This window comes from Lissotriton helveticus, chromosome 11, assembly GCF_964261635.1.
Source record: "Lissotriton helveticus chromosome 11, aLisHel1.1, whole genome shotgun sequence".
Lineage (NCBI taxonomy): Eukaryota > Metazoa > Chordata > Amphibia > Caudata > Salamandridae > Lissotriton > Lissotriton helveticus.
Genome location: NC_136072.1, coordinates 910,902,437 through 910,922,605, shown reverse-complemented (window position 1 = coordinate 910,922,605; position 20,169 = coordinate 910,902,437). Strand labels below are relative to the sequence as shown.

The window sequence follows — 20,169 nt, the reverse complement described above, 5'->3', positions numbered from 1 at the left end:
ACACTCATGTGTGACCCTGTACAGTTTCCCCATTTTGCATATTTTATTTACTTCCTCCGATTTGCCCCATCGTTCTTCCCTTTCTCCTTCCCCGTGTTTCCTTCCGTGTCTCTTTGCAGCCTCCTCTATTTTATCCCCGCTTTCTTGATGTTCTCATTCCATATGCTCCCCCTATGTTAACTCAATCCACTCGCTTCTATCTTTTCTTCGTTTTATTCTCTCTGCTCCTACTTGTTTTCCTACATCTTTTTTCTTCCATCATTTCCTTCCTCTCGTTGTTCGGCTTTCTCCGACTCTCTCCTTTACTTCCCTTTCGCTTCTCTTCACATGTTGGTTCACCCTTCCTATATTTCCTCCCTTCCCCTCGCTAGCCCCGCCTCCGCATCCAGGACGCATCTCCCTGGTAACAGAATGCGGCCCGGCGGCTCCATGGTGACTAAAGCAGAGCGCGCTTCTGCCTTGCAAGGCTCGAATCCCACGCGTGGCCCTTCGGCACCCTCGGCCCGGACCCTCAGCCAGCACCATGGCACTCCTCAACATGGAGGAGTACTTCCGCACCGCCCTGGAGGACAAGCTGCTAGTGTAAGAGGAAAGAGTGGGGTGTTCTGCTGGGGGAGGGGAGCGTCGCGTGAGGAGACATGTCTACTAGAGAAGTTCTTCTGCAGGACGTGCTGCTCGCTGCGCGGAGGAAAGTCAAGTGGTCCCTTTCGCTGCTTTTTGTCAGGGTTCTATGGATCCCTCGGGGACCTGGGTCCCGGTGCCACTGCACCAGGGGCACCAATGGTCGCTGCGCCCCTGGAAGGGGGTGGGCATGTTGATAGGGGAGGTGCTGCTCTGTACAGGAAGGGTGCGCATTGCTGAGGAAAGCGGCAGCTTTGTAGAGAAGAGGCGTTCGCTATCTCTGCCAAACCATAGATAGGAAATGCTCTCTGAAGGGACATACTCTCTCTCTCTCCTGAAACAGGGGACTCAACTGGGCGAGATTTGTGTATTTTGGGGGCGCGTCCGGTAGAAGGCACATTTAGGAGGCACATGATCTCTACCCGAAGGAACCTCATTGCACGAGGGCAGGTGGAATGGCTATTGTGCTCACTACCCAAAGGAGACAGATATGGGTGGCCACCCTACTATAAACACTACTACAAGCAGCAGGCAAGGTGTAAGTAAGGTAGTGCATCCGCATCCCACTGCACGAGTAGTGTAAGGGATGTACACGACATCAAGAAACAGTTAGGACGTGCACACTAGAATAAGAGTGTCTACTCCACCAGAAGACGCAGGAAACGTGGTGTGCTTTACCGCAAGTCTGCAACGGGGGAGTGAGAGTTGTACGCTACTGCCAAGTAGCAGGAAGGGGTATGCATTTATACAAGGAATGATACAATCTACTCTACTTAAAAAAAGGCACGTGGCATGATTTTACTATTAGCAGTGATTATGGCTTACACTGTACAATACAATGCAGGTAACAGTGCGCCCCACTGTAGAGGGTGGGTGAGCAGGGTTGCACTACTACAAGTAGTGGGTAAAGGGTTACAGACAACTAGGAGGCCATACGGGCTTCACAGTGAACCAAAATAGTGGAGAAGTGGGTCACACTGCTACAAGCAGAAGGATGGTGCATGCATACTCGAGGGAGGCTCACTTCAGGGCTTCAGCTACCCTCTTTTTTATGCTGTCTGGGAGCATCAGCTCAACTTTCGATGCCCCTTCATGCTTTCACTACATAGTTGTGAGCTTTCCTCTGTTCTGCTAGTAGAGTTACCACATATTACACATTTGGTTTCTTTTTTCGCCCTTCTTGCTGACAGCCAAGGTTCCAGCTTCTCAGTGCCGGTTGCTCCTTCTTGGCATAAGGAGTCACTTTGAACAATTACACCTGAAAGAAACAGAGGTCAAAAAGAACACAATTTAAAAGACACCATCCTTAAGATGTAAATGTATACAAGAAATGTGTCGAGCTCTGCTCTCTTTAGGTTGAGCCTCCCAGACAGTGGTTGCAAAAGACATTTTGTGAATTTGTGAACTTACCAAGAACACACAAGTGCTTGCAGTGGGCCCCAGTGCTTACCATTAGTTGGCTTTACTGTCAGTCATTTGTCTACTTTTTATTCGATGGATTTTCATGTCCCAACTTGTCAATATTGTGTTTGTCTCTCCCATGGAGCAAAGCCTCTTTACCATCTTTTTGATGGCTGCCTAGCGTTCTCCTCATGTTTTTTTTTTTAATTTTCTTTATTGTGGTTTCAAGGTACAATCCATATGCATATTCAGTTATATCCCATAGACAACCATTAACAGTGAGCATTACAGTTTCCACTCAACAGCAAATTTTCGATTTAGCCTGCCCCTTAAAGGTGTTTACCGAACCGACAGTTAGTGTGGTCATTTTCATTGTTAAGAAGATAAACTTGTAACTAAACACCCCCTCCCAACCCTTTCCCCCTACCGGGTCCACTAACCTAGATGTCCATCCACCAGAGGCTCAGTCAGGGGTATCCTCTTGTCTCCCCTCTTGTCTGTGGGACTCATTTCCTAACTGACTACCCTCATATTGACAGATTGACAGTGTGCTTGAGTTTTGTCCTGAGGCGGAAGCCGGGATTTGTGTGCCTGAATTGCCGTGACCTTCTTTATTTTTAATAATAATTACTTGCACCTGTGTTTTACTGCTTGTACTTTTAAAAACTGCGCAAACTGAATTTGGAAATAAAATAACTTAAAATTGCCACATTGCATTGACCTACCTAGCGTGGACCCGATTATCGGTCTCTGCTTCCTAGCCCCTCCGCAGCCGAATAGGCGCTGCCCGGGCTCGGTCTCCTTGCGGCCACCATCTTGGGTGAGGAGCTGGCGAGCGGATCAGCGCTCGGCCCCTCCCCTTCTCGGAGGTACAAAAGACTTTCGCCCACGCAAGCACCGATTGACACTGTGCTTGAGTTTTGTCCTGAGGCGGAAGCCGGGATTTGTGTGCCTGAATTGCCGTGACCTTCATTATTTTTAATAAAAATTACTTGCACCTGTGTTTTACTGCTTGTACTTTTAAAAACTGCGCAAACTGAATTTGGAAATAAAATAACTTAAAATTGCCACATTGCATTGTCCTACCTAGCGTGGACCAGGCCCTGGTACTCCTGGATTTGTCGGCCGCTTTTGACACGGTCGATCATTCCATCTTGATCGACCGTGTCATCCAGGTCGGCATCCAGTGTACAGCAGCCAGCTGGCTGAAATCCTTCCTGGAAAACCGCTCACAGGCAGTTCGACTTGGAGAACTAGTTGGCACCAAACAAACCATCACATGTGGGGTTCCACAGGGATCCTCCCTGTCACCCCACTTGTTTAACATCTATATATTCCCCCTAATTCAGGCTCTCAGAAACCAACAAATAACGGTGTTCAACTACGCAGATGATTTGCAGTTGATCTTCTCAATTGACAATTCTGAAGCATCAATTTCCACCTTCCAGTCTACTATGAGATTCATCCAAACTTGGATGGACCAGAACCATTTAAAATTGTACCCGGGGGTTAGATGGCGGCGGAGTAGGACGTGTCTCAGAGTCCCTCCGGCGCCACAACAACTACAGCCTTGTGTAGCATCCTCCCCGGGCCGTCGACACCCGTGGCTGTTCGCCTGTGAGCTGCCTGTTGCGGCGCCTGGCCGTCCGGTGGTTTTAGCTGACCCACCGAGTCGGGAATCATCGCACCCGGCAAAGCGGCCTGCGGAGCTGACGGAGGGCCTGGAGGCTGACGGGTCTGCCTTGGAGAGAGCGGATCATCATAGCTGCCCTCCGGACCGGAGCTGACTTGCCGAGTGCCGCTGCATGCTGGGGCTGGTTGCGGATTCGGCCGGCGTCTTGGAGAACGAGCTGCGGGCCGCCCGTGTTCGGCTGGAGGGCGAGACTCGTTGGCACCGGCTGCCGGCCCCGGGAGTGCAGGGGCGCGGCAACGCTAACTACTAGAGGACGGGGCTTTGGGGCCTGGTGGGCCCACTCACACGGACCGGACCGCTGCCCATCGCCTTGAGATCTGTAGCTGCGACCCGATAGCGGGACCCCCACGCCCGGCTGCAGGTGAACATCGGCAGACGGGGGCTAAGGCGGCGGGAGCGCCGTCTCGCTTGACGTGAGTGCTGGAGGTGAGCGGTCGGCTCGGGCCGTGAGGAGGCCTAACCTGATCGGCCTGCGATCTGGCCCGCTCTGAAGACGGAGGGAGTTGACCACACGCGGCCTGCCTGGTGGGCACTTTGGTGGTGAGAGGAGGAGAGAGGCGGCGGACCTGCTGTCTGTAGGGCAGAGCAGTGGTTGGCTGGTGGTCAGCGCTTTGGTGGTGAGAGGAGGAGAGAGGCGGCGGACCTGCTGTCTGTAGGGCAGAGCAGTGGTTGGCTGGTGGTCAGCGCTTTGGAGGCGGCAGGCGGCGGGGACGGCCAGACGCTTCGTGCGGCGGCCCTAACTAGGGGCCCTGCATAATTCATCGCCCATGCGTGGGCCCTGTCCCAGCAGCCTGGTGTGAGGCGTCCACTGGGAACGCGGAGTGGTGGGTCGGAACTGAGGCTCGGCGTACACATGGCGCTCAGAGTGCCTGGAGTTGGGTCCCTCCTGCTGGTGCGGACCGGGTGGGCTACCGGAGAGTACCTCTTGCTCCTGGACCGGGATCTGGACAGTCTCGGTGTAGCGTCCGGCCTGTGGTACTGCGGAGGGGGCGGACTGTGACCCCTCGGCCTGCATACCCGAGCGAGCGAGGGTGCCGCGATGTCCTCCTCGCAGCGAAAAGGGAAGCCTGGTAAAGATGGCCCCTCCAAAGGATCCGCCTAAACCGAAGGACGACGATGCCCCCGCCACCAAAGCCTTTATGATGTAGCTTTTTGCCTCCATTAAGGAAGACATCTCTGAACTTCGTTCTCAACTGGCTTCAGACCTTCGTGAGGTGAGGAGAGACGTGGACGGTATCGGAGAGCGGGTAGCTACTTTGGAAGATCATGACCTGAGTGTGCCGAACGATGTCCACCAATTGCAACAAGATGTGATTCGGCTCACGGAGCAGAACTTGGACCTTCAAGCACATGCGGAGGACTTGGAGAATCGTTCCCGCCGGAACAACATTTGCATACGTGCAGTACCCTGGGACGGAGAATCAGGTGATCTGCGGGGCTATGTTGTGGCACTCTTCTTGCAGATCCTGGATGATGAGGACCTACATGACATCAAGATGGACAGGGTCCACAGGGTCGGTCTGCCTAGACGTGGAGGGGGTCCTCCGCCCGACAACTTGGTCTGCGTTCATGATTTCCAGCTGAAAGAACGCATTCTTCGGAAGGCACGGGAGCTTCCATCATTGCAGTTCCAGGACCACCACCCACAATTGTATCAGGACCTAGCGGCGTCGACACTTCAAAAGAGGCGTGAGTTTTGTCCTGTGACCACCTTTCTGCGGTAGTATAATGTGTCCTACTCCTGGGGCCACCCCTTCCGCATCATTTTTAGATGGCAGAATAGACTGGCACAGATCCGATCTCTTCAGGTGGCGAAGGACCTCCTGGGCCTTGATGACACTGCCCCCCCTCAGAGAGCGGAAGCTCCCCATCGCGGAGACGACGGCGGTCCTCCTCATGGCATAGAGTGGGACGGGAGTCGAATCGGAGAAGACCTGATCGTGCGACCAGTCTACAGGAAAGGGGGGCAGCAGTGGCCTCTGTGGCCTCGGCCACGGTGGCGACATCCCAGCATGGCTCCGGGGCGGCTTGAGTCCTGAGATGACAGTTGCTTGGCGCCGGAGGGACAAGGATCTGCAGGTACCGTGGGTAAATTTGTACTTTTTGAGAAGACACCCTGGTCTGTGACCTACGGGGCGCTCCCTGTGGCGTCCCGTCCTCGCCCCCTGGAGGACTTCACAGTCTTCAATGTACTGGTAATGTTCAGAACATTGTTCCTCCATGTTCTTGTTTCTTCTTATTGTTCTACTGGTTTGGGGGCCGAACTGGGGCTCCTTTGGGGGGGGGGTGGTGGTATTCCAGGGAGTTGTTGGGGATATGGGGAGGGAGGGGCGCGGCGGGGGTAGTGGTGGTGACTGGAATGTATGGTTGGCTGTGTCTTTTGTGCTAGGGCGTGTGACTGTGGTATCTGCGGACGGGGTGCGTTTGACTTCAGGGGCTCCGACTCCAGGCATGTACTCTTTGACTGTGGGGTGCTGGGAGGGTTATCTGGGGGCTGTACTGCATTATCTGTGGTTACCAATGGTGAATGTGGTGGGGAGGGGAGGGGAGGGGTGGTGCGGATGTAGCGGGATTGTGTCTGTTATCTAATGATGCCTCTTAGTATCGGGACATGGAATGTCAAAGGCCTGAACTCACCGCAAAAACATCAGAAGGTGTGGAAGTACGTGATTGATCACCAGCTTGATATTGTGGGTCTCCAGGAGACCCATTTGGCACGTAGGGATGAGCTGCGCCTCCGGCACAAACTTTTCCCACTCATATATAGATCGTCTGCTTCCACAAAACACAGAGGGGTAGCTCTTCTCTTTCGTGCGGCCCTGCACTTTCAGCCTCTGGATGTCCGCAGTGATAAGGAGGGCCGTTGGCTGATGGTGAAGGGCCTAGTCCATGGTAGACTGAGCACCTTTGTGGTGGTGTATGCCCCCAATACGGGTCAGAATGGCTTTCTCCAGGGCCTGCTGCGGAGGGTGGGAGACTTTGCTGAGGGACACTTGTTCCTGTTGGGGGACTTTAATTTAGTGTGGAGTAGGGAGATGGATAGCTCGGGTACCCAAAGGGCTGATGCGGGCCTGTTTTCTGCTGAGACACAACGGCTTATTGGTGAAATGGGCTTACTCGATGGTTGGCGTTCTATGCACCCCCTGTCCCGAGATTACACATTTTTCTCCCATGTCCACCACTCCTACTCCCGCCTAGACCACATTTTTCTAAGTCAAGCCCTCAGGGGAGATGTCCTCGACTCTAGTATATTCCCGCTATCAGTCTCTGACCATATTCTACGTGTGCTCGGACTGCGCTGGTCACCTGCAGGTGACGGACAACGAAAGTGGTATTTCCCGGCATCAGTAGTCAGGGACGACACCTCAAGCAAGGAGTTACGGAAGGCTATCAGGGACTTTTTTGTTCTCAATCCTGTGTCCGATACGTCAATCTCCACCACCTGGGGCGCCTTTAAGGCGTCAATTAGGGGCACCTGCCTAGCTCTTAATGCTAACCTCAAAAAGATGCGACGAAAGGAACGAGAGGAATTGGAGTTAGAACTTGCAGCCCTTGAGCAGGCCCACAAATTAAATACTTCTAGATTGACCCTTCGCCCCCTGACGGCGGTTAGGGGGAAATTGAGGGCCCACTACAACAATAGAGCGGAGTTCACTTTGTTGAGACTGCGGCGCCTCTCGTACTTCCACGGGAATAAGGTGGGGAGACACCTGGCTCGCCAACTCCGAGACAAGAGGGAGCGGGATTATATAGGAGGGGTTCAAAACTCGATGGGTGAGCTGCAGCACCATGATGAGACGAAGGCTGCTCTCTTTGGTCGCTTCTATGCGGAACTCTATGCGGGAGACGCGCTCGATTCCGATGACCAGCGGGAATACCTACGGGGTCTGCCCATACCGCAGGTTTCTAAAGAATCGAACGTGCTACTAGCTGCCCCGTTCACTAGCAGCGAGGTGCTTGAGGCCATTAAAAACCTGAAACTACATAAGGCTCCGGGGCCAGATGGTTACACCGCCCTCTTTTACAAGACGTATGCCGCGGAAGTGTGCGACTTTCTGGTTTCCCTTTTTAATGACATGGCTGAATCCGGCACTATAACCGGCTCGCTCGCTGAGGCCGTAATTTCAATTATACCTAAACCCGGGAAAGACCCCACCCAGTGCTCTTGGTTTCGCCCAATAGCCCTCCTCAATATCAACGCAAAGCTATACTCCTCGATCGTTGCCAGTAGGCTCCAGGATTTGATGCCGGCACTCATATATCCGGATCAATCTGGATTTATTAAGGGGCGTCAGACCCATGATAATACAAGGCGGGTTATCCACTTGATAAAAAAAGCTAATAGGTTCCGGATACCGGCGGTACTAGTAGGTCTTGATGCTGAAAAAGCGTTCGACCGTGTGAACTGGGGCTTTCTGTTCCACACTCTAGCTGCCTTTGGTTTCTCAAACAAATTCATCTCGATGGTGAAGGCGAACTACTGCAGCCCCCGCTCTAGGGTGGCGGTGAACGGCCATCTATCTGCATTTTTCTCACACTCCCGCGGCACCAGACAGGGCTGTCCTCTCTCCCCCCTGCTCTTTGCCCTGAGCATTAAACCATTGGCATTAGCAGTACGGGAGCACGAGGGGATACGGGGCCTTCCCTTTACCGGAGAGCAGCACAAAATCACCCTATTTGCGGATGATGTCCTGCTCTCTATTATGGACCCAGCACGCTCTCTACCTCATGTCCGTGAGGTGTTATTCCGCTTTGAGGAGGTGGCCGGCTTCAAGGTCAATTATGACAAATATTATGTGTTAAATCTCACGCTCTCACCGGCAGAGGTGGATCAAGTGCGGCCTCTCACCCCATTGGCTTGGGCCTCCAGCTCCATCGTATATCTGGGGGTTCATTTGACACCTACGATTGGGAAATTGTATTCAGCGAACTTCCCTCCGCTGTTGGCAAAGACCCGGGCGGACTTGGAGTGGTAGAAGCCCAAATACTTATCATGGCTGGGCAGAATTCACGCCATTAAGATGGTCCTCCTCCCCAAATACCTGTACCTCTTTCAGGCGCTCCCTATCCCTCTGGACATGGACTTCTTTCGACGCCTTAAAACTCAAATGCTCCGGTTTGTCTGGCAGGGGGGTCGAGCGCGATTTTCTTTCACAGTTTTGCGACGACCACGGGAGGAAGGAGGTGTGGGTCTTCCCGATATGCATCTGTATTACAAAGCAGCACAATTATGAGTACTGGTGGAATGGTCCCAACAAGCCTCAGAGAAACACTGGTTACACATGGACAGGAGTGTCGCAGGTAGATCAATCTGGGACCTGGCATGGAAGCCCAAGAAAGACAGGCCCCAAAACGCTTACATTAGTACTCCCACCAGTACCACTCTGAAGGTCTGGGATACGTTGGCCTCTGATGACCGTTGGACCACATTTCCATCTCCGTTCACGCCTATACACTTTAATCCGTCATTTCAGCCGGCACTCCAGGAGGGCCCCTTCAGGGTGTGGAGGGAGGGGGGATGTAGGGCTTTGACCCACCTATTTCACGGCTACACTCCGCTTTCCTTTGATAACTGTATGAGGGACTATGGTGTCCCACCGTCGGAACGATTCCACCATGTCCAGCTGCTCCACTGGGCCATGTCACCTGAGGTCCTCGATGCGGCTACAAGACCTCCATCACCCTTTGAGGCTTTCATCCTCCGGACCTCTGCCATGAAAGGTGTCATTTCCTTCCTTTACCGGCTTCTACTTACCTCAGCGGTGGCGCCTCGTCCCCGATACATGGGGCAATGGGAGGAGCTTCTGGGGCAGGACATTTCGGACAAGGAATGGTCGGCACTGTGGCGCGATATTGCAGCGCATAATCACTCGTTGGCCTTGAGAGAGGCCCACCTTAAGACGCTCATGGACTGGTACTTGTACCCGGCCAGACTCCATCGTATATTCCCGGCTACTTCTGACAGATGCTGGAGGGGCTGTGGTCTGCTGGGGGATTTCCGCCATATTTGGTGGGATTGCCCGATTATTCGCCCGTACTTGGAAGAGATCCTCTCCCACATTAAGGAGATCCTTGGTTATCACTCTAGTATTTCTCATGCATGGTGTGTTTACGGTGGACTGGAACCAACAGACCATGCATTTACACACGGGCTCACGGACAGCGGGAGGGGGGACGGGCACACAGACAGCGGGAGGGGTCGGGCTCACGGACAGCGGGAGGGGGGGCGGGAACGGGAGTAAAATATGCCGCTTACCTGCTAGCCGATGTCCCTCGTTGCGGTGCCTTCCAGGAGAAATGACCAAAACAAACCTTCAACAACAAAAAAAAACACCGCCCACCGCCGCATGACGTGGGCAAAAGCCTAAAATTCTCGGGAACGCCCACGAATCTGCTCCGGCATTGACGGACAGATCTCTGTTCCAATGGCTAGCCTCCATTTATGGAGCGAGCCAAAGGAACAGAGGGGCGGGACTACACACACACACACACTGTAAACATAAGATTTTGACTGCGCGAAACGCTGCTTGCGCAGCTTTCGACAGGCGAAACCTAAAAATGTGAAGTGGGTGGGTCTGTGGCCGGTTGGCTGTTTGTGGGGGTATTGACTGCCAGTGAGAGACCAGGCGCATGACCTGCCAGATTGAAAGTATTTACATCATACCACACTTTCTGTGTAAAGTTCTAACTTTGTGCCCAGTTTTGTGTGAATCTGCTCAACTGTTTTTTCGAAGAATATTTAAAATGGGAAATCGCACATTTGGGAACCCTTCCCTTCTTTTTCTTAGGCCTAGCTTGGTGGATTAGCTCGAAACTTTCCTTGGAGGAGCCGAAGTAGCTGAGGTTTGTTTTGGGAATGTTATATAAAGATTCATCAAACAGCACCAAAGTTTTTTTTAAAAAACAAACTTTATTGAGTTTTATGGTACATTACGGCCAGCGCTGATTGCATACATTGCGGTTACAGTACATTACAGAATAGTACCGATATATCCAAACAACAATACAGCCTGTGAACATACAGACTAACTAGTAAACTTGGCACAAGCTACACAGTGTTCCCCCACTGCAAAAAGTGTCCACTAGACGTATGTATATGGCCGGGATGTCTCGTACTATGGTTATGTAAAGTGCTGCCTGATTATGGAGGGTCTGGGATGGTAGGGGGTTAGGTAGACCTATCCCATGGTATGTTGCCCAAAGAGACCAAATGTCCCTGTGTTTTTGCAGACAGCCTCGCGCCTAATACACGGCTATCTCTGCCCGCATGTAGCTGTCCATGGCCTTCTCCCCCTTCCTATTGGTGGCGGGGAAGTCCCCTTCCAAGATTGGGCAGTATCCCGCTTGGCCAGTGTGAGGCCCAGAAATAATAAGTGTTGCTTGTAATGGTTCCCCCGACCCCTTCTGTGCTGTTTAGTAGGAATAACTTGGTTTAAGTGCCAACCTCCAGGACAGGACCTGCTCCAGGCCGGAGTATACCTTGTGCCAGAACGGCTGCAGTGGCCCGCAGCTCCTGACTGTGTGCAAGTACAGCACCAAAGTTTTAAGCAAGAACAAAATGCCTTTCCCATGGAAACTCTGACCTAACTATAATGTCACAGTAGCGACTGCCACAGAGTAATAATATTATAAAACACAATGGCGGTTGCCACTGTGCATGGTTCAGGTGCACTTTCTATTCAAACATTTTTTGATTTACCTGCAAATTTTGACCATTTGTACAAAATTTGCAAATCACTAAGACAGTCGGCTAAGGTCCAGCAATTTTGTGCAGATCAGTTCAGGGGAATAACGTTAAGGGTGTGCGGGGTGGGAATGTTAAAAGAGACTTATTTTCCCTTTCAGCTCCCATAGGGTATTTTGCTCACGCATAGAGCCTAAACCTCTGAACGGAATTATGCCATACTTAATATAGAAAAGTAGAACTGTACTTCAAAAGCTTGCTTTAATTGGTTTTGTGAAGTACATTATGCTGTTTTTGAGATATTTGCATTGAAAATGTTTTCAAGTGGGCCTGAAAGGTTTAACACTTTTGTGTATCTCTTTCATTTTAAATGCGAGTGATGGCTTATGATTTCTGCCAATCATATTTGAATTTGATCTGGATTGGCTGGAGATGGACTTTGTGCAGTGGAAAAAACTTTCACAGCCATGGGACGGCACCAGGTGAGCTGCCAGACCCCAAAGGTGGAGCTTGGAGGCACCAAGAAGCATTGAAAAATGCACCTAGAAATCACCCAAAAATGGGCTCAAAACACAAGAATTTAAGATTTTCATTTTAGGTACAAGAAAAAGTCCACATTTTGTGTTGAAACTCGTTTTCAGTCTAAATATGACAAAAATGAAAATATTGAATCATTATTTTCCTGTTCAAAAATAAGAAATTAATGGGGAAATTATTTTCCCATTAAAAAAATTGACAACACATCTTGCACATGGCAGTTCGGGCTTGACTGTTCCCATGAGGCACAGGGTCAAGACTGATTTGCATATGGTTAGGTCTAAACTGCGGTGGCGAAGTGAGCTAAAGAACGATGGTGGATTCAACCCAGATCTGTGACTGGGGGTGAGTGTCTGAAAAGTTTCAACACTCTGTCCATCGTCTCCTTGTCTATGCTTTGTTTGCCCTAAGTTGGCAGGGTAGGCCCAGATGTGGATCCCATACTCACTTTGCCACTGAATTCAAGCTAGCCTGGCTGAGATGGGGCGTTATCCCAAAACTGGTCCCAGGATGCTTGTTTCCAGTCCAGGGAGGACCTGGCCTGGCAGTTCGGGCTGGACTGGAACAGGGTCAAGACTAATTTGAATATGGCTGGGTCTGAACTGGGGTGGTGAAGGGAGCTAAAAAATGATTTCCTACGGCAGCGAGGCACTACGTGGAAGAGACGCCAGGAACCTAGATAACATCCAGGTAAAAGCATATAGAACTCTGTTCTCACTCCCATCTTACACCTCGCCTGCCTAAATAAGGCTGGAGTTTGGCCTAAAAAAACAAGACCTTGCAAGACAAGGAGCCTTCATTATCTGCTGCCACAAACTCCGCTCTGCCTCCAATGATACTTTAAATGCGATGTTGTGGCAAGACATACAAAGCAGGGATGTATCTCAGGCACGCTCCTACTTGAAGTCAGCACTGGGGGCAATCAAGGCAACCACACTTTGGGACATGGAACTGGGGCACGACCCTTTTAAAAAAGCGGTTGGAAAAACGTAAAAACCCTTTCCCTAATAGAGGACAAGGCCGCTTTTGCCCAGCAGAGAGCACCAACCACCATGGCTCAGGAGCAATGGCCATGAAGTCTGTCCACTCTGCAATCTAGCAACGGGAGACATACTCCACATGACCTGTCTCTGTGAAGAGCTCCGACAAGTCCGCCGACACCTACTAAGGGACCAGTTCAAGCAGATAGGGACCAGCACGCGAAGGCAGGCTGTGCTTGCTTGCTTGAACCCGGCGAACACAAAACTGAACTGTAGATATGTCAAGTTTCTGACTGCGATAGAGCAAAGACTACAAAATTTACAACTGGCGGTAACCACTGGCTCTGGCACCTAACGGATGAACCTTGGGCTACAAATGCCCAGCCCGCTCCGGCTCAGGGAACACTGCTAGACAACCACTCTCGGTCTCTTACTGTATGGTATTCGATAAAGATGATTAGACTTACTACATTCTTTTAACACATTTTAAGATTTTGTTTCAAATGTAACGATTGTATTGGTTTTAATTAACTATACATAATAAAATTTACCTTACCTTACCTTACCTAAAGAATGATTATGGATTAAACCCAGATCTGTGACTGGGGGTGAATGTCTGAAAAGTTTCAGCACTTTGACGTGGGGGTGTTATGCTGCAACTGGTCCCAGAATACTTGTCTATGGTCCAGGGAAGACATGCCTTGGCAGTTCGGGCTGTACTGTTCCCATGAGGCACAGGGTCAAGACTGATTTGCATATGGCTAGGTCTGAACTGGGGTGGCAAAGTGAGCTTAACACCTTCCATGCTCATGACAAGCTCAGCTCGTCATGAGGCACGGTGGCGCTGTGCTCATGACGAGCTGAGCTCGTCATGACCACCACGGCGTTCACACGCGGGGATAATTCCCCTGCTGTGCTGAATGTTCTGAAGAAACAGGCGTGGTCATGACGAACTCAGCTCGTCAGGAGCACAGCGCCACCGTGCAGCGTGACAAGCCAAACTCGTCACAAGCACCGTGGCGCTGCGCGCGCACCCCCCCCCCCTCCCCGGGCCGCAGGGGAATTAGCCCTGCGGCGAAGGGGTTACGAATGATGAAGGAAATGGATGAGCCGCCGGTTCGCTGAACTTCATCTAAACAACATGGCCTCGACCCTTTCCCCTTGGCGACTGGGACGCTTTCTGCATTTATTCGACCCCGCTCAGTCAAGGGTGCCGGCCAGCCATGGGCGTCCGCAGGGGGGGCAAGGAGGGGCGCGTGCCCCCCCTGGAGCGCACCTTCTTGCCTTCCATGCAGACGCCCATGACCATCACCACGCGGCGTCTTCACTCCCTCGTTCACCCCTCTTTTAAACTTCACACCAACTCATCTCCCTTCTACCTTGACTTTAAACAGAGGCACAACTAGAGTCACATTTCGGGGGGGGGGGAGTAATTCATCCAGCCATTAGCAGAGTGGAGATGCAGGGGCTCTAAGAAGGGGTGACAACACAACAAAGCCTCATTAACAAGTAAATGGTCTTTTAAAGACCTGTGTGAAGTACTCGGGTGCGGCTGTGTGTGTGCCCGGGAAGCTGACACACACGAGGGGGGCTGCTGATGCCCTTTGAGCGCAATGTACGTTGCGTGCCGGACTTTAAATACTCTTGGTGGTAAAATCTGTGAATTTATTTGTTGCTAGTTTAGTCTCCGATGGCAGCTTTGCTGGTGATAACAATTCAGGCACAAACTCCCATTTGCACCGGATACAGGATTATTATTAGGGTGCCGGCAATGGGGTATGTATTTGCACCCAATTACATGTGCCCTGAAATAAGGAATAACATGAGTAAACGTTTCCTGTGGCAAGTTTTGAATGTTATTACTCCTGGTGTACAGATTTTTACATCAAATAGCCTCCTGGTAGGACCCTTTGACAATTGCATGAGCAAACACAAGAGCAAACGGCATGTATGATCAGCTCATAACAGGAGTAAGAACAACAAATATAACCTTTTGCCTTTGTTCTCTCCACCCACCTCAGAACTAGGCCTGTAAGGTGATGTTTCCTCTTAAACCCTTGGCGTAAGAACCAGACCAAACTAATGTCACTGTTTGTGTAATTGCGTATTTGTTGGGCAGCCTGTCCTGGCACACATTGTTACTAGAGGGTAGAAAGCATTTACTACTTACTTGTGAGCGTTATTATTTATTTGAGGTAAACCCACGCCCTTCAGAGATTAGTGCACTTTAAAACGGGTGATTTATCACACACCTTTACAGTATATTGAGAATGACCTCATGTGGGGTAATATATGTGCTCGGTACAGTGCAGAACATGAGGGTGCTCCTGCCAGATCCCGGGGCTGCTATTAAGCATGGTCCAGGATCCAGGGTGCCCTCCCTGAGGTAATGCTGATTTTGGCCTGGCGTAATTTGCCAACACCATGACACATTCAGCAACACCCGCCACTGGCAGTTCTTTAGTCTGAGCATCAACCTGCAGGCGGTGAAGGGGCTTTTTTATTTTCACTTCCAGATGGACCCAAAACAATGGACTACTTTAAATGGCCATCAGCCCTCCTTTTGTTCGAGTATCACCTGGTGGAACCCCAAAACAAGGGCCTAATTTAAAGGGCCATCAGCACTCCTTTTGTTTGAGTATCACCATGGTGGGAACTACCTGGGGCCTAACACCTAAATGCTAATGCAATGGAGGGAAACTAAGACCCATAGCTTGTGATCTGTACAAGGAAAATATGATTTGGAGGCAGGTTTTTGACGTTGTTCAACCTCTGTGTATAAGAGATGAGCACACACCGTAAATATGTCAGATCTGGGTAATTGCACGTATTAGGATTTTAAAAAGTTCTAATTTTTTTTATTCAATTGTTTCATAGCATTTCTCATCCCAGTGTAGGGTGTCAGAGTATGTTACATCACACACACACGTTAAAAAAAGACAATAAATCATAAGTGTTCAAATGAATCTACAGTATGTTACATAAGACAATGAGGATTACAAATTGTCAAGAGTGCCTGGTAGGGAGAAACAAAAAGTCATGATTTAAAACCCGTTTGACTTTCTTACTTCTGAATGACCTCTTTTAGCAATCTTGCTAACAGACAGATTTTGAAAATAACAATAAGGTTCTAAACCCATGCCTTGACACTTGCATGTATCCCTTTGATGCCAATCCATAGCACTCTGTGATATATTAGAATTATTGCAAGTTATGAACAGCAATTAACAAGAGGATGTCAAAAGCAGTAACCCGCTTACCTTGATACATAAAATACAAATTTTAAATTTTCATGTTAAACTTCATGATTCTTAACTGGGTGTAGACAAAACACAGATCTTTGCATTAACCACCAGATAATTCTTACTTTATTAAAGAAAGAGATGGCTGTGGCACAACAACCCTATGGTGTATGAGATCATATGCAGCCTGCTTCCTGTCCCCCATGGCTCCTCCTGCGCCCCAGTGTTTCTTGTGCCTCACCTGGCACACATCATGTCGGAGGATGGTGATGACGTTAACATATTCCCCCCCCCCTGGAAAAATTTCTGTGGACACCCATGCGCCAGCCCTCATCATCTTCACGTTGCGTTTCATTGCTACTGCATGGGTATATGTCTCACCAACTCAATCCCAACTTCCGTCTTAGCCATCCCCATCCTGTGCACCTGGGAACTACTGCTGATGGCAACCCTAGCAAAATGGCAGACGGGGGGTAGGGTCCTCACACTGAACAGCCTGTTTCATCACTGTAACTTAATGCCTTTCATTGAACTGGTAGACAGGGCTAGCCTTTAGCATGGGCGAGCTGGGCCCAGGCCCTGGGCGGCAGTTTTCTTAGGGGCGCATGGAGCTGTGTGCATTAAGGTTATGCCAACAGCAGCGCCCTTATCATCTTGCTCCCGCCTTGCCCGTGCCCCTGCCTGTTCTTTTCTGTCTGACTCGCAAGTTCACAGTGTTTTTAGACCTTAATTATCATAAGGATGGCAATGTTTTTAACACCCCTTTAGCTCCCTTCCTTGCCCTCCAATCACCCTCTCCCCCTGCTGGAAAACATCAACAAAACAATCACCTGTATGAGGCACCTAAACTATCGGTGATTTAGGTGAGCTAGGGGGAGATCCAGGGATGTGGGGGAATGACCAGTGAACACAAAAGGGACCCCCTGCTGCCTCATTTAATTCACTACTATCAGTAAGGGTGGCAACTTTCTCTCTGCCCCCGCCTACGGCGCTATCTTAGCAAAGGCCGGCTCTGCTAGTAGAGCACTGCAACTTTCAACGGGGAGTTGAGGGGGGAATTTCTAATGCATCGCACCACCTGCCGCTCACTACGCACCACCTGGGCCATCACAGAAGTGGAACTCCTCTCACATGCTTCTGCAACACCTACACACTATGGGACCACCTGCCCCCCATCTCAGCTAGCAGTCGGAGGTCCTTCTTTACCAGCCCTTCGGGAGGTGGGACAACCTCTCCCAAATTAAGAATGGGTCAGAGTGCTGGCATACACGGGCTCAGTTTCAAGCAACGTTAGGCTTAAACATATACAGTTTATTTATTCTACTTAGAGCTTACCTCCCTAAGAGGCAGGGCCTATGTAATTAGGGTGTGGCTTGAAAACACTTCAGCAAAAAATCTGTGCTTTGCATAGTATGCCACCCCACTGATATTTTGGTGCTTCTGTCATTGCATCTAGATATATAATACAACAAGTAACATTACACCTACAACGACCAAGGACTCTTGGCCTTGTCAATGGTTGTTTGTTGCGTAAAGTTGTATATAATATTGAAAATGCTTCAGCTCTTGTGGTAGAGGTTGTGGCGTAAGGCTAGAGCTGCCGACTTTGGGGAAGCAGGTTCGAAATCACTTACTTACCCCCCCTCCAATTAACCCCCGCATACCAAAACAAATCATTTATAAATATGTCATTGTGTAATGTAGATGGTGCTTATGTAAAGTGCCCCAATACCTTTGGGTCGAGTTTGCACTACATAAAGCTGCAAACAAAAGTTACATCAAAAGCAGTGAACTGCGGCAGAGTTCAGATTTCTTTTCCACCCTGAGGGTGAGGACAAAAATGGAGAGCCTGATAGGGACCCATCTCAGCACCTGCTTTTTAGAGCTGCCTCCGGCATTGTTCACTGGCATGACCCGGCCCACTTAAAGTCCTGCCTACACCACATGTTGTGGGCATATGGATCATTATCGCAGTATTGAGTAGAGGTGACTACTCAACTCGCACAGATGGACTGCTCAGTGTCTCTCCACCACTCCTGGGAGGCTTGTGACCTCGGTTGGATCCTGCAGTCTGAGAAACAGAAGGGGGCCACTTACGCTCTGCGCTTAGAAGACTTCTGGGGGGCTCTGGAAATATTCCATTGACATGGAATTGGGCCATGAAGCAACAATTCCAACTAAGTCAGTGCTTAATTGATGTAGGTTGTTACCGGTGAAGGAACCTGCACTCATTTTTTGGGACTTATTTTTCATCATCAGATGTTGACCCAGAATAAGAGACAGAAAGGAAATTTGGATGCCTTATTGCTCCGATTCCAAGAGGTGATGGACAACAATTCTACACACACCTAAGTGCACCCCTAAGACAGTATGTGCAGCGTGTCACCACCCTGTTTAAAGCGTTCAGTGAACCATTTTTTCTGCTTCCCAATGCATTAGGCGAGGCCCACAGCACATGCTGTCTTACTAGCTGCATTCAGCACCCCTAGCCAGGGTCGGATTGGGAAGGAGGGAAGTTGGGCATTGAGCGATGGGCTGGTGCCTAATGGCCTCTACTTCGTCCCTCTGCTGCCAGGCCATAAATCGCTCTTCAGGCTGTGGTGGGCAGCCAAGGGTGGTAAGTGTGACAATCTGCCTTACTGGGAGACAGGTGTTGCTCCATTTGTTTGGTCATTCTTACCGCAGCCCCTGTGGGACCGACTTGGCCCGGAAGTAGTGTCTTGCTCCTGACAACTTCCTTGCCAGGCCATCAAATTCAGGCTGTGGTGGGTGGGGGAGGGTGGGAGTATGCTGGGGTCTTGCTTGGGGGGCCAGTTGATTTTCTAGTGATGGGCCATCTACAACACAGACCTCCTCCCTCGCCAGAGCTGCAGTAGCTATGTCCTTTTTCTTGACCCTTCCCCGCAAGGCCATGCCCTGAGGCTATGGAGGGCTGTGGAGGGAGTGATGTAAGAGAAGCCTTCCTGGAGCGTGTGTTTGTATTTTCATAGGCCTCGCTGTGAGGCAACCTTTTCAAGCTTTTATTAAACTAGAGAGGAGGTGGCGTTACAGCCAAACCTGCTAATGTTGGAAGTGGGAAACCCTCCCCGTCCCAGCGTCGGCTCAGCATATTGTAATCCTGGCCAAACCACTTGGGGCCTAATTACGATGTTGGTTGGACTATTGTCCGACTGACACCATTTATTTATTTTATTATTATTTGTATTTTATTTTATTAAGTAGTTTTATATAGCGCTAGCCCGACCCGAGGGTATCGGAGCGCTTCACAACAGTTTTTTTTAGCAAGATTCATACAATAAGCAGTATTCAGCATATAAGTTCGGCAGCCCAAGTGTGCTGAGCAGCATTGAGGTTGTATGTGGGTCCTGAGATAACCTCATAGCCCGACCCGAGGGTATCGGAGCGCTTCACAACTGTTATTTTAGCAAGATTCATAAAATAAGCAGTATTCAGCATATAAGTTCTGCAGTCCAAGTGTGCTGAGCAGCTTTGAGGTAGTACGTGGGTCTCGAGATAACCTCATAGAGTGCACGTTGTCTTGGGGTTGATACAATAAAGCAGGATTCTACATAATAGGTTCTGAAGTCCAAGTGTGCTGAGCAGCATTGAGGTAGTCCGTGAGTCCTGAGATAACCTCATAGAGTGCACATTGTCTTGGGGTTGAACCAATTAAGAAGGGGGGAGGAGCAGCTGGGGGTCGAATAGCAGGGAGTAGGTAAGTCTTAGAGCAGTAATGTCAGGAAGAGACGGCGAGCAAGGGATAGCGGAATGGAACCGCCAGACTATGAGTCGGCGGTTCCACCCACTGAATTAGGATGCGACCTCCCATGGGCGGTCAGAAACACCGATTTTTCAATTGCAGCTTGTGCGACGGATGGAAAATGGCAGCAGCATAAACTGCATTAAAAAAAAAATGTTTTCAAACATCCCTTCACTGTGTGGGAGGTAACATTACGGTGCCTGCCACACAGTGCAGGGATGTTCAGGGGGTGCCCCATGGCGGAGGGCCAG

General features: G+C 50.2%; 1 protein-coding gene across 1 annotated transcript in view; it reads left to right on the top strand.

Moving 5' to 3' along the window:
* The first annotated feature begins 428 nt into the window (after positions 1-428).
* Positions 429-20,169, top strand: part of CFAP73 (cilia and flagella associated protein 73) — a 109,415-nt gene continuing 89,674 nt past the window's right edge. Inside the window, exon 1 of the mRNA XM_078667167.1 lies at positions 429-582. Coding sequence (XP_078523293.1) covers positions 524-582 — 59 coding nt within the window. The 5' untranslated portion in view covers positions 429-523. The remainder of the gene's footprint in view (positions 583-20,169) is intronic.